Source organism: Apus apus, chromosome 10, assembly GCF_020740795.1.
Source record: "Apus apus isolate bApuApu2 chromosome 10, bApuApu2.pri.cur, whole genome shotgun sequence".
In the NCBI taxonomy this organism is placed as follows: domain Eukaryota; kingdom Metazoa; phylum Chordata; class Aves; order Apodiformes; family Apodidae; genus Apus; species Apus apus.
In genome coordinates, this window is record NC_067291.1 from 664286 (window position 1) to 688489 (window position 24204).

The 24204-nt window shown below is 53.6% G+C and overlaps 1 protein-coding gene across 2 annotated transcripts in view; it reads right to left on the minus strand.

Annotated features, from left to right (window-relative positions):
- Positions 1-21829, minus strand: part of ZNF609 (zinc finger protein 609) — a 72983-nt gene extending 51154 nt beyond the window's left edge. For both annotated transcript variants that reach the window (XM_051628737.1, XM_051628738.1), the window contains exons 1-2: positions 21694-21829; positions 6564-7428 (exon numbers count right to left, since the gene is read on the minus strand). In XM_051628737.1, the coding sequence (XP_051484697.1) occupies positions 6564-7310 (747 nt within the window). In that variant the 5' untranslated portion in view covers positions 7311-7428; positions 21694-21829. The remainder of the gene's footprint in view (positions 1-6563; positions 7429-21693) is intronic.
- Between the last annotated feature and the right edge of the window lie 2375 nt (positions 21830-24204).

A 24204-nucleotide genomic window follows, 5' to 3' on the forward strand; every position in this document is an offset into this window, starting at 1 on the left:
GGATTAGCGGCCACAGCCCCAAGGCACAAAGAGCTCCCTCTACAATCAGGCTGAGACCAAGCCTGCAGCAGTCTCCAGGCTCTACGCAGACCGTCTCTTTCTCTTTAAGATACAAAGATGGAACCAAACGCAATATCCAATGTACAGCAACACCCCTAAGAGAGTCTACACCCAGCCCCCATTGGGCTTGGACCTAGCAGAGCTACTGCCTTCTGGGCAGATCTCAGCTCTTCAAGCTGGAGTCATCTGAGCACATCTTCAGTCCAACCCTCACCACTACAACTGCTACCGGACCTCATCTCTACCACCAAAAATGCTTCAAAAAGGCAACTGTGCTTTGATTCCAAGTAAAGAGTTAATGGATGGGGGACATCCAGTACCTGTGGGGTCATCCCACATCCCAGTAAGGCTGGGACAGTCACAAGAGTGCTGAAGATACCATGCAGGCATGCCTGTATGCATTATGGGGAAGAAGGTCTGCCCAGATGACACCAAATCATAGAATCACAGACAGGAATTGGGTTGGAAGGGACCTTAAAGGCCATCCTGTCTCAACCGTCTGCCATCAGATGGGACACCTCGCACTAGACCACGTTGCTCCAAACCCCATCCAACCTGCCCTTCAACACTTCCAGGGATGGGGCAGCCACAGCTTCCCTGGGCAACCTGGGCCAGCGTCTCACCACCCTCACACTCAAGAATTTCCTCCTCATGGCCAACCTGTAACTCCCCTCTTCCAGTTTTAATCCATTCCCCCTTGTCTGTTCACTCCCTGCCCTTGTCCCAAGTCCTTCCCCAGCTTTCCTGGAGCCTCTTCAGGCACTGGCAGGTGCTCTAAGGTCTCCCTGGAACCTTCTCTTCCCCACAAAGCCACATTGCAAATGAATGGCCAAGATGGCAGCAGCAGAGAGAGCCAAGTGATGTATTTTTGAGGAGTATTTCTTTTTTGGCAGCTGCCACCAGCGTGCCAAAGCCATCCCAATTCCGCCACCACCATCTGAACTCACAGCCCCCTCCATGCCTTGCCACCCTCCCACAGAACCAGAAGTGTATTTTCACACCAGCTTTGGGGCCAGTTCACTGGGGAGCCCCCACCTTACAACACCCTCTTGCTATCAGGCCGCCCATAGCAGAGGACCTCTGTTCCTACCACACTCAGGGTATTAACCACGCTGTGTTTGGGGGGGGGGGAATTCAGGACCAAAAAGAATGCACTGGGGGCTTCTAACCCCTCTCCCACAGAGGGACACGACCAATCCACCCTCCTCACTACCCGAAACCATGGCGCACGTGACCCAGAGAGGCTTTTCAGAAGAGCTGAGTCTCCAGCAGCTTCTGTTTGCCTTTCCCTTGTTTGCAGTACCATCGCATCTGGACGCTAGTCCAAAGAGGAGGGAGAAAGAGGGAAAAAAAAAAACAACAAACCACCACACAAAAAAAACCCACCCTCCTCCTGCTGAACAACCTCTCAATCAAAACAAAGCCAGAGCAGCAGCCAAGAGCTGGGAGGCTCTTTGTTTAATGCTCAATATCCCCTGGCCGGGACAGCCAGCCCCAGCCCCGTGCTGGGGCAACGGCAGCGAGCTGGGCTGGAGAGCAGGCAAGTGAGTGGCCACTGGGCTGGCCAGGGGGCCCGGGGCCAGCTGGGCCTCAGCTGAGCTGAGCTGGGGCAGGAGGAGAGAACCTGCTTCCCCAGCCCCGCTAGCTCCTGTTCCCGTACGGCCATTTTGCTGAGAACGGCCGTGTGCCCGGAGCAGCCAATGCCTGCCCAGCACTTGTGTGTGGCCCAAACCAAACCCCAGCTCAGCTCTGGCCAGCGCCAGTGACCTGTGGCCAAGACCTAGTTGCTGGGCCACACGCTCCAGTGCATGCAGCAGGGCAGGCTCATTTCTCTCCTTGCTGCAAGTAGTATTAAGCTCACCTTCCTTCCTGCCCACCTCCCCGCGCAGTATCTTCTGGGGCTCCAGCAGCAGAGGCTGGTGTGAGAAGCTGCCCAGGCACCAAACCACAGCCCAAGGGAAATCTGCACTGGGTGCTGGTCCCACCCCAGAGATCCCAGAAGGTCTCAGAGGGGTTATTTCCCACAGATTACATCAGGAGAGGGACTTTTTACTAGGGCAGGTAGTGAGAGGACAAGGGGGAATGGTTTCAAGATGAAAGATGGGAGAGTTAGGTTAGACATGAGGAGGAAATTCTTGAGTGTGAGGGTGGTGAGACACTGGCACAGGCTGCCCAGAGAAGCAGTGGATGCTCCATCCCTGGCAGTGTCCACAGGCAGGTTGGATGGGGTTTGGAGCAACCTGATCTAGTGGAAGGTGTCCCTGCCAATGGCAGGGGGGTTGGAACTAGATGAGCTTTAAGGTCCCTTCCAACACAAAGCAGCCTATGATTCCGTGACTAGTCTCATTTCTGGTGCAATGAACACTTGTGTCCTGATGGCATCAGGTTGGAGAAGGATATACAACAAGCCAGGGCATGCCACAACAGGACACTGGATACAGCCAAGATCTGCACCTGGAAAAAGGGTGTTTGGGATGTTTGGTTCCTGAGGCTCCACCACAGGAAGCAGCAGCCAGAGAAGCCATCAGCAAAACACGTCCCATCAAACCCATGGGCCACATCCATTGGCTCCATCACTGTGATCTCAGACAAGCGAACAAGGGTGATCTCAGAAAAGAGAACAAGGGTGACCGCAGAAAAGGGAACAAGGGTGACCTCACCCATGGACACCACACCAACCAAGCACCTGCTGACATGAAAGGGTGTCTGAAAAAAAGCAAAGCAAAGCTTTCCTACACTCAGCAAGAAGTTGAAGGCTGCAAAACCCCACAGTGATATATTTAAAGAGCACAAAAGCAGGAGGGGCAAACAACGAGCTGACTGTGGCACCAAAGCACCTCGTCAAGGAAAAAATACTCAGTACTAAAATGCTCTTTAATCCAGCCAAGGAGATACAACAAAACCTCCTGGCTGGAGGCTGGCTGCTCAGCAGGCAGATATGAACAGGAGGTCACCTACCCCAGGCTGAAAGGGCTGGAGGGAGAGACAGTCTCTCTTCACCCCCAGATGGAGACCAGCCTCCCTGCCCAAAACAAAAGCAGGAGCAGCACAGGGTTAAGCAGAGGACAAGCTGCTAGAGACCAAAGGTTGGACTGAGTCATGCTGTGGCCGTTCCTGTTTCGGTCTGAACAAGTTTCTCATTTCCCAGGCAGGGTTTGTCCCCAGGCCTGCAGGAACCCACTGTCTTCATCCCCCTGACGCACTCCCTGGAACAGCTGCCCTGCCACAGCTCTCAGCTCTTGACCTGTCTTCCAGACTCCACAAGCTGCTTTTGGGGCATCTCTACAGCTTTCAGCAGAGAGAAAGAGTCCAACAGCACTGCTCACCACCATTTAAATCCCTCCTTCCTCCACCATGCCCCAGCCATCAGCCCATCCTCAGGCTCTTTCCCACCCCTCATCCTGCAGACACCTTTCTTCTCCTCACCCTGAAGGAAGCTATCCAGCTGCCCCAGCAGGCTGATGAAACACAGACAATGCCTCCTCCTGAGCACAAACACAACACATTTTCCTGCAGATCCAGACCTTTAATCACGTCTAAAAACAGGGCTGAGCCTTCATCAATGTGGTTGTACCTGAAGCTGGACAAGGACAATGGCAGAACTGTCCAGACAGGGTATCTGTACAGAGATGACAGAATGGTTTGGGTTGGAAAGGACCTTCAAGGATCATCTAGTCCAACCCCTTGCCAAGGGCAGAGACATCTTCCATTAGATCAGGCTGCCCAAAGTCCCATCCAACCTGACCTTGAACATTTCCTATCATGGGGCATCCACATCTCTGAATGATCTGTTCCAGTGTCTCACCACCCTCATCGTAAAACCATTCTTCCTTCTGGCCAACCTAAACCTCCCTTCTTTCAGTTTTAAAGCCATCACCCCTTGTCCTGTCACTGCAGGCCCAGCTAATGAGTCTCTTTCCATCTTACTTAAAAGCCCCCTTTATATATTGAAAGGCCACAATAAGGTCTCCCTGGAGCCTTCTCTTCTCTGGGCTGAACAATCCCACTTCTCTCAGCTTTTCTCCATTGCAAAGGCTGTTCTCAAAACCTTCATCCTCAAGCCTGTACTGATGATACCAGGGATTGGTCCAGCCCAGGTGCAGAACCTCACAGTTGGCCTGGTTAAACTTCATGAAGTTCACATGGATCCACTCCTCAAGCCTGTCAAGGTCTATGAAGTTTGGTCTCCATTATCCCCACCTCACTTTGGCATTTCGACCTGAAGAGAGTTCCTGCAGCTAAATCATTGAAAGAAATAAATCCTAATAGTAGAAAGGCAGGAAAAGCCACGCACAGTATGACCAAAAGTCCAGCCAGCCCCCATGTTGGCTTTGACAGCAGGCCATCAGCTTATGACTATGAAGGAACAGAACAGCTCAGCACACCAAGATGCTTCCCAAATAGCATTCCAAGCTCCAGCCCTCTTTGAGCTTTTCCCAAGGCAACAAGGCAATGATGTTGCCCTGCATGACCTGGCAGGTTCCTCCTCCATAACATCAGTGAACTTCCAGCATCCACAGCTTTTTGCAGCAACACTGAAATCCATCATGCAAAAAGAGCATCTGCTTCTCTGCCCAGTTTCATTCACTCTGGTTCTGCTGCCAGAAAGGACATGGAAACCAAATGTCATCTCAACGCCACTCCTTAACTTTACAGCCTTCAGCTGCCTGTCCCAGGAGTCTTCTTCCTGAGCAGAGGAAGCACTGACCTACTTAGCAGCTCCTCTCCCAGAGCCACCCCGTGACCAACCACCCCCATCAGCCTTCTCACTGTATTTTCACGCTCTGCTCTATCTTTTGGTGGATGGAAAAAGAAAACATCTCCCCAACATCTCGCTGGTCTCAGCAACTCTCCCAAACCCAGTGAGAGCTCCCCACCCAACCCTTTCCAGCACCCAGGCAGAAATCCTCCTGGGGAGCTGCAAGCCACAAGTAGGGTAACACCCCCCACACACCCCAACCCGCTCTTCCCACATGCTGACAGCAAGAGCCACCCAACCAAACCTACTCGTCATGCTCAGCCACGGCCAAGGTGGCTTCATGGCCAGGGACCTGCACCACCGCACTGGCAGCTGCTGCAGAGGAGCCTCTGCTCCAAGAGAGAGCTACTCGATGTGCTCAAAGCCTTCCCCAACCCACCTGCAGAAATCAAGTTTGCTGCCATCATTAAAAAACAAGCTCCCACAGCAAGATCCAGAATTATCAGAGTTGGAAGGGACTCCTAGAGATCATCGAGTCCAACTCCCCTGCTAAAGCAGGATCCCCTGGAGCACATTCCACGGGACTGCATCCAGGTGATTTTTGAATGTCTACAGAGAAGGAGCCTCCACAATCTCCCTGGGCAGCCTGTTCCAGGGCTTTGTCACCCTCACAGTAAAGAAGTTTTTCCTCATGTTCAGATAGAACTTGCTGTGTTCCAGTTTGTGCCCATTGCCCCTTGTCCTGTCCCTGGGCACTACTGAGCAAAATCTGGTTCCATCCTCCTTGCACTTGCCCTTTAGATATTTATAGACATTAATAGGGTCCTCCCTCAGCCTTCTCTTCTCCAGGCTAAATGGTCCCAGCTCTCTCAGCCTTTCCTGACAAGAGAGATGCTCCAATTCCCCAATCATCTTTGTTACCCTCCACTGGACTCTTGAACTGGGGAGCCCAGAACTGGGCACAGTGCTCCAGATGTGGCCTCACCAGGGCACAGTAGAAGGGGAAAATTACCTCCCTCAACCTACTGGCCACATTCTTCCTAATGCGTTCCAGAAACCCGGAGCCAAACACCACTCGGGTGGACAGATGGGCATCACCCTGGCAGGGCTTTCTGCACCCCCCGTGACCTGGAAGAGCAGCTTCCAGGTTCAGCACTGCTGCTGCATGTTAGTGGAGAAGCAACATGGGAAGTCCACGTGCAGCCACCCAGCGGCCCAGCGCTAACTCTCACCAGTGGGACAGGGCCCACATACCAGCAGCAGACCAGGGAACGTGGTGGTAACCTATACAGATCCCACATTTACTAGCACATTAAGGTCTCCTTCTCTGCAAATGATGCAACCAGAAAGAAATCAATTCCCTCAGGAGCTTTGACACACAGCGTGAAGCCACACAGAAGCAGAGTACAGTGGCCAACAAACAATGGCCCCCAGTACCAGCTTGTGACACCTGTCCTGCCAGGAGCTGGAGCAGGAGAAACCAAATCCCCAGGGGTATAGCAGGATGGTACCCTGACATACAGCGACCAGAGGTAATCTTCTGGTCCACAGTTCCCAGAAGGCAGGCGTGGCTTGACCTGTGCCCTCTCCTCACTGCCTCCAGACCCTGGCACATTGCATGGCCAAACAATCTTCACTCTAGAACCAGAAAGCATGAGCCATGCATCAGCACTGGCCCCCATGGTACAAGGACACCAGGTCCTGCTGTAAGCTCCCAATCCCCCATGACCCACAGGGGTGCAGGAGTGACTGCCAGAGCTGAGCAACACCACCACCTCGCCTCACACCCCAACGCTTTTCTTACCTTCTCAGACTTCACCTTTTTCAGCTGCCGGCAGTCACCTTCCCCATCCTCCAGCTCCGACTTAACTCCCAAGGGATTAAGCGCCGCTCCCGTGTCAATAGCTATACTCCCAAGCTGCTCGGCAGCAGCAGGCTCGGTTCCCTGGCTCCCATCATACTGTCCCACCCTCACTGCCAGGGCCAGGGGCTGCAGCATGCTGGGCTCCTTCTCTGCTGCAGCCCCTGCACCCTCACTCCTTTCCTTCTTGCTTTTGGATGAGCCACCCTCTTTCTCCTTCTTGGAGCCAGCCGCACTGCGTGACGCCTTGGCTGACTTCTCTGAGCCCTTCGGGGTGACGGCGGGCACCAAGCTGCCCGAGTTCGCGCCGTCCCCAGAGCGTCCTTGAGCCTCCTTCTTGCCACCAGCTCCCTCGCTGGAAGTGAACAAGGAGGTCCCCGGGGTTGGCTTGCCACTGTCCTTGCCACTCTTGCTCCTTTTCGACTTGGATTTGCCTTCCTTGCCCTGTGGGCCTGGCACTGGGCTCACAAACTTGATGTTATCCGGTAGGGTGGCCACCGCATTGGGCGCTGGGAGCCCCACCTCTTTGGAGCCCGACATTTCCAATTTCTGCTGATCCTTCTCCAAATCAGCGTCCAGGTCAATGATGAGATTCCCTACGCCAATGTCCCACTCATCCCCGCTGTCGTACGTCTCAACCGGGTTCGCATCAATTCCTTTCCCTCCGGAAGCTCCGCTGCTCAAGGACATCTTAGAGTTAACGGCCCCTCACGGTTCAAGGCTCTTCCCTGCCTCCACAGCCTGGGGGTCACCTACGTCCTCGGGGGGGTTCCAGTGGTTGGGGTCTGCCTAGGTGACGGCATCGCTGCTGGAAAAGAAAGTAAAGAGAACAAGGTTACACAAGAAGAGCCCCAGGCAGGTGGATCTATAGGCAGGAGAGCGTCTCCATCAGAGTGAAATCCCCCAGCCTCCCAAATCCCCCATCACACAGCGCAAGGCAGCATTCTCCTGCCAACCCCCCGGGCTGGGGGCTGCTCCTCAGCCGTCCGTGCAGCAGCAGCCATCTGGCACGGGTCCCTCGATCAATACCAGCCCTGGCAGGTCACAGCTTTCGGCTCAAACAAGACATTACTCACACGTTTCCCTGCTCACCATTTCTCTCTGAATTATCGAGCGCTGCCCCTGGGGGGGAGGATTGATTCCTCTCCTGCCAATGCCACCCGTGGGGAGGGCTCCTTTCTGCACCAGCCTCGCTGCAAGGGATGAGAGCCGCTCACCAGGGAAGTCAAGTGCCTTGGTGGGAAATGAATTCCAACCTTCAGAGCGCCTGTGACACTTGGGATGTGTCAGAGCAGTTGCTGAAGGCCAAACGGCAGCAGAAGCGTCAGGTTGCCATCCCGCACCTCCAGGCAGCTCAACATGGCAGCCAGCTTTTGGACATCAAATCACCATCACCTCCAGTATGACAAGCCACGTAGCAGACTCCAAAAGTTGAGAAATCAAGGCACAGTTGTGTGGGTAGTTGTTCTTAACTGGGAAGAGAGGAACCAATCGTACCTGTCTGCGCCACAGCTGACCCCAGCTAACCCAAACTTTCTCCTCCTGGCTTCCCAGCCCCTCACCCTCCCTGCTCTCAGATGCTTTGTACAGTGCCCCATCCCCAGAAGCAGCATCAAGGGCAGGAAAACAAAAAAGACACCCACACGCAACCCAAAGAAGTGCTGGAGTTGCTTGCCAAGATTAGCTCGTGGCAATTACACTGACGAGACATAATTAACACATGAAACAGCTTCTTCCCAGCAGCCACCCAGCCAGCGACATGGCCTCAGCCACCCGCTCTCCAGATCTCTTAAGAAATCCTTGACCACCCATTTGGACAAAGTTCCTCTCCAGCAGCACTGTCCTCCCCTTCCCCGCCAAGCTCCAGGCCTGCCAGCTCCAGGTACTATTTACGAGCACCACTTCAAAAACAGGTGACTTAAAGAGAAATGAGGAGGGGAAAAAAAAAACAACCACACACACACAAAAATTTCTTCAAACCCCAGCAGGCAGGAGCCTGGAAAGCAGCTTCATGGTGTGTTTCCAGAGATGCAAACACTGTAAAAATGCCAGGGATTCTTTCATCAGACAGGCTGCTGCAGCCAGACCATTTTCCATCTGCTCCCCACAACATCCTCGGCTCTGTACAGCTAATAATCCGCTCTCTGACAGGTCATTACGGAGATTTTTAACCCCAGGAGCCAGGGGCTAGCATGCAAGCTGGAAATAAAAAGCACTGACCTCTCATTTCAGCGGCAGAGAAAGTGCCGAATCAGGAGATCACTTTGTGCACCAGAGTCACTGTTGGCTTCCCAAAGCTGCCCTGCGTGTTTCTGTCACTGCCACCTCCTCCTCCTGCCCCCCAGCCTTGAGCTAGGGCATCCAGCCCAACTCCACCGACCTGCCTCTCCAGAGCCCCTTTCCGAGCACAAAGTGACAAGGCCAGCGATGAGCAGTGACCATCGCATCTCTGTGTCTCAGCCTTTGTGCCGCGGATCCGCAGTGATTCCTTTGTCCAGTTGGGCAAAGCTGGTAACAAGGTGGATGAACCAAACTTCTAGCTAGTAATGGCCCGTTCCCAACCCAAAGTTGAGGCACAGAGTCCAGTCACAGCCTCATCAGACAGAGCTCAGGGACATGGCATGGCTGCACAGAACCAACACACAAGCTACCAACACATACCTCCAGGAGAGGACAAGGCTCAGGCTCCAACTCCAAGAGCTGCCCAGAAAGGTTGGGACACAAAAAGGCCATGGCCAGCTCAGAGGGACTAGGATCTGGCCTTGCAGTTGCGGGAAGACAACAGATGATGTGCAGGGTTGTATCACAACAAGCACAGCATCACCTGCTCCAGGCAAGGCCGGCTTGGCTGGCTCTCAGCACACACTGGGGACCTCGCCTTGCTGTTTTAAGTGTGCACATACACATGCACACACACATAAATATGTGAAATAAGAAGAGCAGATGAGTAGGACTTTGGTCTGAAACTATGCAAACAGCAGCAACGTTTGCCAATTCCTACCACAACAAAAGGAAGGAGTCCAGAAGTCCGCTGGGTCCCCAGCAATTAGAGAGGCAGCAACAATCAAAGGGCTAGAAAACAAGAGGAGAAAAAACATTCACCCTATGGAGGAAGCATCAAGGGAGCCTGAGCTCTGATAATGCAGAGGGAAAGGAACTGCAAACAGGACGGATGAGAACACCCTGGATTTGCAAGAGCAGATAAAAGGCACGTCCAAGAGCAGAGGAAAGGCACATTGTGCCCAGAACAGGGCAGGGACTTGAGACATGCCACTGCAGGGAGAGAGACAAGGTAGGGATTGAGGCTGAAGGCCAGGACCCCAGTACAAGATCTAGGGGGGATCCTCAGAACATCATCCATCACACATGGCTCTAAAGCATTTCCCACAGCATAAACACCCACTCCCTGAAACTCGCATCCTGGTTTCCCATTGCTCTTCTCCAAAGCCACTCTTGCAGGCACAACCTCTGCAGCCAGAGCAGCATTTAGGTCCCTCTTTGTAGAGAACTCTGTAGAGTAGGGATGATGGTTGGACTCAGTGATCCCAAGGGTCTTTTCCAACCACAATAGTTCTATGATTCTATGATTCTCGCCCAAGCAAGACCCCCAGGGATGCCTGACCTGCCACGTCATTGTTATTTCAGGCAGAAAGGAGCTCCTGGCTACCACAGCCCACAGCCCAGGGAAGGAGGTCCCTTTCCCTCTGCCTGGCTTGCCCAGGCTGGAGAGGTACCAGCTGCTATCCAGATCCTCTCCACTCTCCTGCCAGGGAGGAGAAACGCTGCCACAAATCACAGCATCTCAGAAAACAGACTGAGGAGATTGATCCAGCTATAAACGTGTCCTTCCTCTTACCTCCTGCCATCGTGGGATTGATCCCCGCACAACATGAAAAGCATGTGCTCACTTGTTGGCCTGGAGACTTGCCAACAAAGCGTTTTAAGAGCAGTCCTGGAGTGTAGATCCTACAAGGAGACAGCTTTCTGCTTGGGAATGCTGCACACACACAGCACCAGACATGAATAATTCAGCTCCATTAGGTGCTGAGACCTCTCCAATCTGCATCTAAGGGCTGGGCCAGAGCCAACCCTGTGAAGACACAAACCTGAAAGTTCACTTTCAGAGCTGCAAACACACCTAGAGAAAGCTATTCAAACAAAATAGCTCGCCTGTGAAAAAGGGAGCAAGGAAACCGCACGAGCCCCCGGCTCTTTGTGCTGAAACAGGCACAGGAAGCTGGGCAGCCCGACCCGCGCCACTCCTGCTTTCTCTGCTGGTTGCTGGAGGCCAAGAAACCAAAGCAGGGCAGGACTGAAGGCCCAAGGGCGGCGAGATGCAGGAGAAAGCTCTTCTCCTGGCAACAACCAGCCCACACGTAGGGAGTCTGTCTCATACCCATGTGCTCCAGCCTGCAGCACTCCAGGATCTGCCTCTGGTGGCTTTCAGACATGACCGACTGCAATTTTCACCCTGATTAACTTTCAGGAATGCCCGCAAGAAGGAGCGGCAAAGACGATGGGAGGGGGAAGGAAAATATCTTTAGGATTTTCTCCCTTTACCCTTGTGTTTCCTTCTGCAGGGCACAAGGCAGGGAGGGTTTGGCAAGATGCTTGACCTGGAGAGCAAATAGACCCTTCCACTCCCTCCTGGGAGGAGGTGAAGGCAGCACAGGCAGCCAGGGAACAGCATCCATGGAAGAGCTGCGGGTCCCCCCAGCTTGCTGAGCCCCCAAAGGGCTCCTCACAAGCCCCCAGCCCCACTCCACTGAAGAGGCAGCACGAGGGGCCGCAGTGCTGAGGCCCTTCCTCCCACCGCTGGCAGCCAGCCGGCAGCTCTCCCCATACACTGCCTCTGCACAAGATCCCTTTTTGTTTCCTTTTACGACTAAAGCAACTCGGGGCGGAGGGGGGAGGCACTCCTGCCTTCCCCGAGCTGCTGCACTCGCTCCCTGCTCTGCTCCTACCACCGCGTTTGTAATCCCCCAGCTGGGCTTGTTTGGGTTGGATTTTTGTTAAGTAACTCCCATGTCTTTTCTGCAGATTTCTTTTTAAGATGTTTGCCTCTATCCCCGCCCCCTCTCTCTCTAGAGATGGGGGAGAAAAGAAAAAAAAAAAAAAAGAGAAAAGAGAAATGTTGAACGCGAGCCAGCTGGCACACACAAGAGGAGACGGAGAAATCTGCACAAAGGAGCTTCCTCACTCACTTGCTGCTTTCAGCTTAAGAAATCACGCCTCTCCCCCATACATCAGTCAAGCCATAGCAGACAAAGGAGATTTGCCATGACACCCTCCAGAACTGCCACCCAACGGGGCAGGATCCCTCCATCGCCTTCACCCAGCGGGAGTCCGAGCTGTTGCAAAACACACCAAAGCACAGGGCTTCCAAGCAAGCTGTTCCATGTGGAATTGAGGAAGATTTTGAATGGAAGAGCTGCGTTCCCGCTTCCTCGCTCACACAAGGCACCGGGAGAAGTTCAGTGGCTCTCGGGGCCGAGCAGGATGGCACCGGTGAACTGCCAGGAGGGAGAAAGCTGAGCCCAATTTGAATAAAATGGAGCCACCTTCTTTTTTTAATATGGAGGTGCACCCATCAAGACTACATCTTCCAGCATGCACTGCAGCAAGAGTGCCTGGAGAGCCACAGAGAAACTTAGCTGGGACTCCAAGTTTCCGCAGGCTGAGCCTTGACACTGGAGATGAACCTGACACAGGGCAGTGCTCAAGGCATGAGTCATTTGTTGGCATTCTTGAGAGAAGCCTGAAATATTTCAGTCCAGGCATTACAAAAGCAGGACAGATGAGGTCACTAGATGAGGCTGAAGACGGAGGAAGACAGGAAGACGAATGAGGTGGACAAAGACCTCTCTGGCACAGGGGTGGCCAGGCAACCACCCTACCTGGAGCAAAGCTCAGGAGATTTATCAGTCCCTGCACTTACCTGCTACAAAATACAATCTCAGGTGTCAACTTCACATTCATCATTGGTCTAAAGAAGTAGTTCATACCAAAACCCTACATCATGTCCACACCCATCTGCTGGTGACCTTAAAACACCTCTACAGCAACCTTCAGCAAGGCTACAGCCCACAAAGCAGTCCAGCAAATCTGTAGACATAAATGCACATGGTGCCAGATCTCAACCTGGCTGTGTTTAAAGAAAACACTTCACCAGATTAGCTAAAATTCTGTGTTTGCTTCTAATTGACACTTCTTTAACACTGACACCAGACAGGCACTGAGGAAACACCTGACCTATGGCTGAAAAACCCAATGTTCTTGAACACAGCTTGATAGTAAAGCCACCCCCAGTAGAACCCCTCGTTTCCTTCAACTCCCAACAAACCAAACATGTCATCAAGACATTAGGCATTCAAAAAGGGGCAAAATGAAAAGCAAGAAATATTTCAGACTTTCCTTTATATCACAAACTGTGGAAAATTGGAACAAGCTCCTCTTTAATCCTGCCATCACTCTTGGAAGTGTCATCACCAAAGTCCCAATTTTTTTATTTGTTTGAGCCTCATGAGCCCACAGTTCTTAAGATTTACAATTATTTTATTTTGATGTCTCTCAATCCTGGCATTTTTTCAAGCTACCTACCTCTATACTGAGTAAAACACAACTCACATTTTCTTCACCAACACACAGAGAACTCCAGAGCTTCATATTTCACGAAAACTAACAGTGAGAGAAACATCACTCAAATGCATGGTCCTCAGCTCAAGTAGGAGGCACATCAATACCTACAGACCCACACAAAGGCACCAAACATCAGTTCATGTCGTTCTCATGAAGGACAGCAAGCAAGCAACAGCTTCTCAGTCCACCCACTTGCACTCCGCTGAATTGCGCTGGAGTCACTTCTCCAGTGGGAAGCTGAGCAAGCACCATCATTACACACAAGTGTGAACATACATGTCTACATGACTCAAGTCCTAGAATCATAGAGCAGATCGGATCAGTTCGGAAGGGACCTCAAAAGGTCACCTGATCCAACCTTTCATGGGAAAGGGAGCCCAGATGAGAGTATCTATCACCCTGTCCAGTTTCATCTTGAAATGTCCAGCAATGGGACTCTACCATGTCCCTAGGAGGTTGTTTCAGTGAATATTTTCTCACCATAAAAAAATTATTTCTTATGTTGAGATGAAACCTCCCCCAGTGCCACTGGACTTCTCCATGTGAGTCCATCTGAAGAGAGAGCTTCCATCCTTCTTTGTACCTGCCCTTGAAATCCAGTGGCTTGCCCACATGCACAACCCACCCAAAAAGAGCTGATGGACCTCCTGCTGGGCAGAAGCCAGGTTTGCAGGGAGGGTCACAGCAGTGGGAGAAAGCAGCAGCACGGACTACAGGAGCACCAAGCACAGCTACAGGAGATGTGAGCCGTGTCAGAGCTTCACCACAACTCTCATGGCACTACCCTGTGTGAGGCATGTCCCCTTCCCAAGCCACTGCCACAGAGGTGAGCAGGTAACAGCAAGGCTCAGGCTTGGCTGTTCCTCTGGACCCTGGCTGGACTGTAGCTTGCTCATCCACAAACGCCAGGCTAGACTTCCTTCAGCAAGCATGACCTTGCAGACTTCAAAATCTTTGACAGCTGAATATGGCCAAGGGCTTTCTCAGCCACCCCAGTACCTGGACCCACACACACAGATGGGTGCCCAGCACTATTACCATTCTGCTTTCCTGAGAAAGAGGAATTGAAAAACCCACGTGTGGGAGAAAAAGCATTTGGTGGGTAACCCAACAGAGCCAGCTTCCTTCCTGCAAGCTCAGCTCCCCAGTCCCTCCTGAATTAGGGACGCTGAACAGGGATTTGCCCCTCGCCACTGTGTGACAGCACCACGTGATTGCCATGCCCAGACCTGCACACAATGGTTTCACAACAACTTTGGTTGAACCCAAACCCTGCACCCCTGCTAGCCCCGTAATCCCCACATGACCCCTGTGTGACTGCAGGTGTCACCAGCACGCAGCTCCCATTAGGAGCCTGACAGGCACGGGAACCACAGGGTTTGACTGCTGACACCCAGACCACTGGCAGTACATGGTGCCAAGAGCAAAAAGCAACCTTGTGAGCAACACCTGGCCAGGATTAACTGGGAAGTGCTTCCGATAAGGCTAAGCCAGACCAGCCAGCGTGCCACGGCCCATGGAATGTGCTGCCAGCAGCACCAGCCCTGGCCTCCATGCCCTCCTACCACCCCAAAGCCATCCTCCTTGAACCCAGCCAGCTGTGCCACTGTAGGCTGTTGCCAAAAATAACATTAAATGCTCAAAAGAGGAAAGAAAATCTTTCTGGCACTGAGCTCAGCACTGTAATGTGTCCCATAGGGACAAACCTGAGGGTCAGCTGTCCCTTGACCAGATAGTTGGTTTCTACCAGGAAAATGGAGCAACCAATGTGGATTAAAACCGGTCTGGTTACACCCTTGCTAACCCCAACACAGAACTGAGCTGATTTACAAGAGGCTTAAAGCAATCTGAATTGGTGACCTGCCCTCATGCGCAACCTGCAGGGGTGTAGAGAGCACACAAAAACAACTAAAAAGGGGTTACAAATTTCAGATAAAGCTCCACGCAGGCTGGAAGACTGCCAGCAGCCAGAGGAAGCAGCAAGATGGATGTGACCAGAAAGATCTCTGAAGCATCAGTCATGGAGATGGGAAGAAAGAACCGGTAAGGACCAAACTCAACCAACAGGTATAAATAACCACTGGGCTAAGGGCTAGAAAAAAGGAGCTCCCCCTTTTCCCCCTACTCGCCCAATGCCACGTGCAGGGTTGCACAAAGGTACCTGCACTTTTGGCAGCAGTCTAAGCTCCTGGGCATCAACAGAAGCAGAGCGGGTGCTCCTGAACTGGCCATTTGTGCCAGGGCTCCAGAGACAACAAGGCTCCTCAGATCGCTCCTGGCCACACCAGTGTCCCTGCTCAACCTCTGCCCCATGGTGGTCCCAATCCCAGGCAGGGTCTCCTATGGTTGCAGCCACATGGGCTTCCAGCAAGGATCATCCTCCACAGAGGTACAGCAGGAAAGGAAAACCACCAGCTGCACGGGCAGACAGAGGGAGGGCTCCATGCTGAAGTCAACATCTCATTTCTGTTTTATCCATCCAAAGGAAGATGGGTGGAGTGATCCCATCCCTACTTTGACAGCAGTGCCATTTAGAGAGGACAGACTCATTTGCTCACTCCCAAGTTGCTCCCAGAGAAGGACATGCTTCTGAGCTTTATTTTTTCTTTTAGAAGAGCAGACAGGCAGCCTTGGCCTCTTCCCAGGCTTCTAAAGAGGACGAACATCTCTCCACCGCTCCCAACCTCTTCACCTATTAATGCCTTTAATTCCCTTCATTCAATAACCAATTAGAGCACCTTGGCTACACAAGCTAAGGCTTCATTTGCAGCAGAGGACCATACACAGGGCTGTAATCTCTCTTGCTGTCAAGCCTTCAGCCTGGGAACACATTGGGAAAAACCAAGCAGGCTGCAAAGGGAAGGCGCATGCCAACAGGGACACAGCAGACAGAGCGAGTATCGTGCCAAGACATCCCTTTCTTTTTTTCCCTGGGAGGGATAATAAATAGGTGTATTTCACAGATTAATAAAGCACATTTGCAAAGCTATGATATACATCAGAAAGTTGCTAATTCCCACTAATGACCCATTGCAAATTGCTGAATTTTGTGAATTAGCCAGCATGTGATGGAATACAATAAAAACCAGCAAGAACCATGCATCAAAGTACATGGCTTCTTTTGGTAGTCGTAGCTCACTTTTAATTACTCGTGGCAAGAGGTACAGAGATTAGAGACATAAAACTCAAATAAAAAGGAGAACTTCAGGACAAGAGTCTTCACCATGGCGTCGGCTACGAACTCTTTGGGGAAGGAGCAGTAATTCTCCTGGAGATCAGTGAAACTCTACCTCTTCAATTGAATTCATGGAGGTTAATGTTAGTGAAAGCATTACACACCTCATTTTCACTCCTTTAAAAGCTGCAAAGCAGGCTCCTCCAGAGCAACCCTTTCTCCTGCTGGAGAAGCACCAGGATAACTCTAAGCCAAATCTTTGGACTTGCTCAAGCCAGAAACACTCTATTTAATCAAAACCCACAAGGGACTCAGCAAATGTATCACAATCATTCTCCACCTGCCTTGTTTTGTTATCAATAAACCAGCGTGGCCATGCAAAGAGACAAGACATCGCATGTGATGCAGCACTGTATGAAGATCTCATCCCTCCAGCGCTCAGAAGAGCGGTCAAGTGAGCCCAGGAATCACTTGGAGGGAAAACCCGATGCCACAAACCCTTCCTGTGTCCACAATGTGTTCAGTAAAGGAGTAGCATAAAGGGACAACAGTATCTTTCCTTTTTCCTACTCCATAAACAAGGAAATTAATGCGGAAGCTGAGCATTTAATGTTTAAATACAAAATCACCATAGAAACATAGAATCATGGAATGGTTTAGGTTGGAAGGGACCTTAAAGATCATCTAGATCCAGCCCCCCTGCATGGGTAGGGACACCTCCCACTAGACCAGGTTGTTCAGAGCCACATCCAACCTGTCCTTGAACACTGCCAGGGATGGGGCAGCCACAACCTCCCTGGGCAACCTGGGCCAGGGTCTCACCACCCTCACACTACAGAATTTCTTCCTCATGTCCAATCTAAATCTACCCTCTTCCAGCTTAAAACCATTATCCCTCATCCTATCACTACACACCCTGGTAAAAAATACTTCCCCAGCTATCCTGTAGGCCCCCTTCCTTTTATAACCTCTTTCTACACACACAACCCCTCACGCAATATCTGAGTTGACACCTGGGTGGCTACATCAGTCATTTTTGTGCCAGTGAAGGACACTGAGCTGCAATAGCAAAACAACCTCTTGGTTTCACTTTGAAAACTGATTTTCACCAAAACCCAGAAGTGAAACAGATGTTTCCTTTCAAGAAATGATAAAGATTTTTTAAAAAGTCTTACAAGCCACTGGAGCCACATAGCAAGTTTCCAGACAGGCAGCCAATCCCTATTTTCTTTACCATAGGTTCATCAGAGGAAAACCTCCTCCTCTGAAGCCACACTGCACCACAGGGCACCCATCCTCTTCAGCCGGACACTGCATTTTTCTTATGCAATTGAGTGGCAAAGGCAGCCACATCCTTGTGGAATCTTTTTTCCTCCCTTCCCCAAAAGCAAGCAGTATCTCTTCCTCATCTGAGTCAACCTAGTATGGAGGAATGTGGAGCAGAGGAGATGCTGCAGGGGTGGCCAAAGCTCTGCTTCAGTAGCTACACGTCGCCACCAGTTATCTCCCAGGGCAGCCATGGGCTCCGAACTGGCTCATCTACCTACCCTTGATCTTACAGAAGACCCCTGACACCCACATGAGCTCCTTTGACTTATGCCTACATGCCCCAAACCCTGCTGGGGTCAGGCATCCCCCCCTGTGAATCCCCTTACCTCCAGCCACCACCACCAGTGTAGTGCAAGCATCGTAATTAAGACTTCCAAATAAGCGGGTGAGCTCCATGAAGAAGAATCAGCTCTCCTCCCACCCACAGAGCCCACACGCACCTCACTCACAGAGCATTGGAAGAGGTTATCACAGAAGAACTGCAGTCAGCCCAGGCCACCTCCAGGTGCTTCAGAGACTTGGGTGCTTCTAAAAACTCTCCACAAAGCACCATCAGCTGGGAAGAAATATGGGGCAGGTTTGGGAATGGACCCACCACTCTCACAACCCAGCAGTTGGGGAAACATCAGTCCATATTCAGCAGCAAGCCTGCAAAGATAAACACAGGCCTCACCTTGACCTTGGTGGGAAACAATCCCATCTCCTGCAGACTACCCAAAGCAGATCCTCTGTGTACAAGCAACCAAGCACAGTTAAACTATCACCAGCCCCTGGCAAGGTCACCTGCAGTCCAACCTCCTTTTGGTAGGAAGCAGACACATGACGTGCTCCCTGTGAGCATCTGCCCTGCAGGTCCCTGCCTGCAGTGGGGGCAGCCAGCCAGAAGCAGCGGTGTCAATGCTCAAAGGGCACAGCCGCACACAAATGTTGTCACACACCCCTGAAACAACATACCTGGTGCCATAAATACCATCTTATTTACATAATACTCCGGATAAAGGGGACAAAGAGGCTTACTGCATTACATCTGGGACTAGTATTGCATCAGCACCCAGAGACCCTAATCCCAATCGGAGCCCTGCCCAGGAAGCGAGGCACATTCCCACTCCTGGCACTGCCAAGGTTGAGAGCAACCTGGTACAGTCCAATTCTTCCCCTTCCCTCTCCAAGCAGAGAAAGATCTCTTTTCAGGGAGGAAATCACAGCACCAGGCACGACACACAGCTCTGGCCCACAAGAGCCCTTCTGTAGCCACTGAGCCCTGGGAGTGTGATCCCAGCCAGGGCCTCCAACCTCTGTCATGGTGTGGACACACCTCACAGACATCCACCCTGTTTTGGTAGGGACACCCAGGTGGAAGTGCTAAAAAGACTAGAAATCTTCTGGTTTTCTTTAATTTATGGCACTAAAAAGATCCTGTAAATATGATCTGAAGGCAAATTCAACGCAGGCCGGTTCTCAAAGAGACTAAACCAGACAGAGCAAACCCTGACCTGTCCTTCTTGTTCATACATCATAAAGATGTCAGGTAGCTGCAACACAGCATGAGAAACACTCAACCGCCTTGAGACTTTGCAAGCCCTTTCTTCCCAAAAAAGGCACCTTTCCAGCCAGCCTAATGACTGAAAGGGAAAAAGAACCTTTTGAGGCAGCAGAAGCAGATGCCATTCCTGCTGATGTCCAGCGAGTTGGGCACAGCAAGCTCCAGGGGACTTGGCAACCTTGCTCCTGGCAGAGAGAGATCACCTGCGGGTGTCACCCAGTCTGGGACACAGGGCTACAGACACACCAACGTCCCCAGCAGCTTCTCCCCAAAATAAAATAACACCTTTTTTGGCAGACGCAGAGGACTTCACGACAGGACAACACATGTATTAAGAGACACCTACATGCACGCACATGCCAACGAGCAGCCTCATGGAGACTGAGAACACACAGACCCCTCCACTGGAAACCAAGTCCAAGAGGCCCATTTGAAAAAAGAAAAAAAAAGAACAACAAACCACCTCTGTGTCCTGGTCATACTCAATTACAGATCATTACAACTTGCTTGATAATTAATTTTCTCTGGTTGCTCTAACTGGCTCCCACCCCTTGTCCTGAACACGGGGCCAGTTTAGGTGAAACATTAAATCCTTGTCCTTTTGCACCACCAAAACGGCCGCGCTCCGGGCGCTGCACACGTCTCCCTTCTCCAGAGAGCTCTACCCCGCAGGGAGAGGAGAAAACCTTGCTGGCTGAATGAGAGCATAAAAGGGCAAGGATTTTTGTTTCCAGACCAAAATGGCTTCGAAATAATAAATTATAAATTATTTCTGGTCAGGAGTTAATCAATATAACAAGCTGACTGGATTTTTCGAGTGCCGTGCGCGTGCTGCCAACAAAGAGCCAGAAATGTGCAGTATGATCCGACGCCAGAGACACTGCACAAAGCGTGGAAATAGGTTTTCCTGAGGATGTCCAGGCGAGGAAGGCTGTGAGTACCCACACCACCCCTGTGCACCCCAGCACCCGATGCCAGCCCCGCTGCCGGCATCCTTAATTCTTCTAGAGGGGGGAAAAAGGGCCGGAGAGCTCTTTGGTGTGTGCTACAAAAAATGTGTGTGTCTAACACCTCCCGCAAGGGAAAGGGCATTCCCATAACGGGAGAAAAAGGAAAGGAAAAAGAAAAAGGCGGCTGTTGGGAGATGGAGGGGAGCCAAGGCTTGCAGACCAGACCTGAACCAGTGACCTTCTCCGTGTACACAACGGGCGGGAGAGCTCCAGGGCAGGAGCAGCCGTCCTCACCCTCTGTTCCACCCGCAGAAGCCCTTCTGCGATGCCTTGCCACCGCCACGTTGTCACCAGTGGTGTCACCCCCCGGGACCAGACCCATCAGCAGGGCTCCCACATCAGCAGCGTGGGACATGACAGACAGCAGTGGGTCACTGTCACCCACAGACCCTCTCTCAGGAGAAGCTGAGTGGGGCTGGAGCCCAGCCCAGCGTTTGCCCCCAAACACACACACAGACAACTCCTGCTCCTTAAATGCCTTTGGGAAAATTAAATATTCCATAATTTGGGCCAAGAATCCCTTGCGAAAGCCTGTGTCCCCTCCACAGCACCCCAAAAGGGCTAGAGTGCAGCATTCCTGGGGAAGCAGCCTTGCTGGGACTCCTCCGGTCCCCATGGCCCCCAAACCCTTCCTGCACAGAGACAGGGGTCAGGGGGGAGACACACACATCCCCTCCCCTCACAGGGACACAACTATCCCCTCAGGACCTGCATCCTGCCACCCCAAACACAGCCCGAGCACACTGTCCCCCCCCAGCCCTGACACTCACCCCCAAACCTGCCCCGGCAGTGACCCCCACACACACGGGGAGCAGTCCCTCGCCGCCCGCAGCTGGGGGGACCCCCCATCGCACAGCCCCGCGGGGGGGGGGGCACGGCTGAGGGACCCCAGGGCTCCCCTCCCGGCACCACAGCCACCACGGTGGCAAAGAGATGTTCCCGCACGGCTTGGGGGTACCCGGCCCCCGCAAGGTCCCACACACAGGGGGGGCGACCTCAAAGGCAACGGGGGAGAGGGAGGGGGCACATACCTCGGTTGCAACAACCACGGGGGGGCTACCCGAACAACAGCCGCGGCGCCCGGCCACGGGAGGGAACTCAAGGGCCGGGAGGGCGTCCCGGCACCGAGGGCCCCGGGGGGGTCGGGGAAAACGACCCGGGCCCAGGCGTCACCGGGGAGGGGGGGCCTGGGTCCAACCGCCACGGGGGGGGGTGGCAGAACCCCGGCCACAACGGTGACCGGGGGGGGGGGGGGGCGGGCCCAACGGTCGCGGCGGAAGGACCACCCGAGCCCAACGGCCGCGGGGGACCCCGATCGCCGCCTCCCACCTCACACACACACACACCGCCGCGGGGTCCGGCCGGGCCCTCACTCACCGGGCTCCGCTCCCGTCCCAGGCAGCCCTAAGTCTCCTCCATGGGGCCGGCTGGCCGCTGCTCCGCTCCGCCGGCGCTAGGGGCCGGCCGCCGGGGCCGCCATGCCGCCCGCGCTGTGGGCCGCGCCGCGCAGGCCGCGCCGGTGTCCGCCTGGCGGGGCGGGGCGGGCGCTCGGCTGCCCTCGGCTCCCCTCGGCTCCGATCGGCCGCGATCGGCTCCCCTCGGCTCCCCTCGGCTCCCCTCGGCGGCGACGCGGCAGCCCGGAGCCGGAATCCGGCCGGAAAGCGGAGCGGAGCGGGCGCGGGCGCGACGCAACACGCGGAAGGTGGAGCGCGGAGCGGGAGGACGGAGCGCAGCACCCCCGGCGGGCAGGAAAACCCGGCGCGGAGCCGCCCGCACAAAGGTGGCTCCGGGGCCCGGCGGCCGCGGGCGGAAAACGCGGAGGCCGGAGCGGCAGGGGGAGCCGGAGCGGAGTGTTTTCCACCCTACGTCACCTGGCAAAGGGGGACGGGGGTTCTTTTTTGGGGTGTCCTGTGAGACCCCATGCCCAGCAGGGTCCTCCCACAGCTGCATCATCAGGGGCTGGCTCAGCTCAGCGCATCAGCACAGAACCACTCAGGCTGGTTTTTGGGTCCTGCTCTGATGGAGGGGGTCACCACCCAGGGTGCGCCCTGGGGCACCCCGATCCGCCCTAAAAACCCATGAGGTCATGCCCCATGCCATCATTTTTCCTCCCCAGATTTTATCCCACTAGGATGGAGGGAGCATCATCCCTCCTGGAAGCCTGCTGAGCCCCAGCCCACCTTGTCCCCAGGACATGGACTGTCTCCCAAACCCTCCACTCCCAACACCCTGGCATCATCCCCACACCACCCAGAGAGGAAATACCGGCCCATCTCAGCAGGGGGTCCTAGCTGGGGCTCCAGAATGCACCAAAATCAGCCCAGAGATGCAAACTTGCACTGGGAGCACGATCCCAGCCTGGCAGCTTGGAGCCAGGCCATGGTCCTGCAGAGAGGGTGGTGGAGCAGGGACCACCACCTCCACCCACCCACCTGGGCTCTGGTGTGGGGCATCCTGGCCCAGAGAGGTGCCACCATCCCTGGAGTATTCTGGGTACTTGGTGGTGATGTTCAGCACATCCAAGACCAGGACTGATGGTCCTCAGGGTGGGAAAACCATCTGCTGCTGGCAATATGGAACAAACCAGGGATAGGCTGGTGCATGAGCCTGCTCGTTCCCCAGCAACCCCATACATGAGAACATCCTCCCAGGGTGCTTTTCCACCCCAGGTGCTTGGTGTCCTGAGCATCCTGCTCATCCCAGGCCATGCCAGTGAGATGCAGGGCAGAGCAGCAGACACAGCAATGATATTTTGGGAAAGATGTTTTCTGCCACAGAACCAGAGGCTCCTTCTCCACGCAGGTCTGCCTGGAAGAGCGTCTCCCCACCTTGGTCCCACAAGCAGTGCCATTGGGCCAGCTGATCCACGGTCAGCCCCTTCCCCCTCCAGCGGGTGCTCCAGGGAATTAACCACAGGCAGTTCCGGCAAAGTCCTGCCTCTCCTGCCCAGCCATCTTGGCCAAGTCCTCTCCTGCCTCCTTCTCCCCATGGCACCAGGACCCTAGGATGCCATCCCAAGCCCCCCTCCCTCTCCTCTGCTCCTACAGGCACCACAGACATGTCCCTCACTCTCAAGGAACATCCACCCAAGCGAGGAGGACCTCCATGATCCAAGAAGAGAAACACGTGCAGGGAAGTGGCCAGGAGTCCCAGCACAGCTGATTGGGACCGTATGGTGGTACCTGAGGGATGGGGACAGGCTGGTGGATGGGGTGAAGCAGCGGGAGCCCATCTCCCTCTGCAGCTCTCATGCCATAACCTCTGTGCCAAGCCCAGGTAACACAGAGCTGAAACACCCACATGGGTTTTCCACATGAGGAATGAGGTGCGTGGGCACTGAACCCAGATCCAGCATCTCTTGCATCTCAGAGACTCCATAGGCAGCAAAAGGAGCCAGAAGACAATTCCCAGGGCAACTGGCAGCACTAGCCAGGTGGTTTCCAGCACCATGGCACCCAGGTGCTGAATTTAAGGGAGCACAGGCAGCTGGGATGAAGGCTGCACACCCTCCTCCTCTCTGCTGGGTCAGCAATGGGAACTGAGGCAGAGGCTGGGACAACCAGTGACAGCCCCAGTAGCCCAGCTCTGCTCCCCACTGCAGCCCCAGGGAAGAGGAGCACTCGATGGTACTCAGGGTTGCTCTGTCCCCCCTGAGCAGGGTGGGCTTCAGGGAGCACGGAGCACTCAGACTGTGGCAAGACAGAGCTTGGAGCAAGGTGACCTGGCATGCTCACAGGATGTGGAATGAGCTCCTGTGCTGAATATGAAGGATTAAAGAATTAGGAGAAATCAATCTCATTTGTAAGGCAGGGCAAGCTGTTAACTCCAGCATGAAGTCACCAGACGGGGGCAGCTTTTCCAGAGTGGCTGCTGCTTTGAGGTAAATGA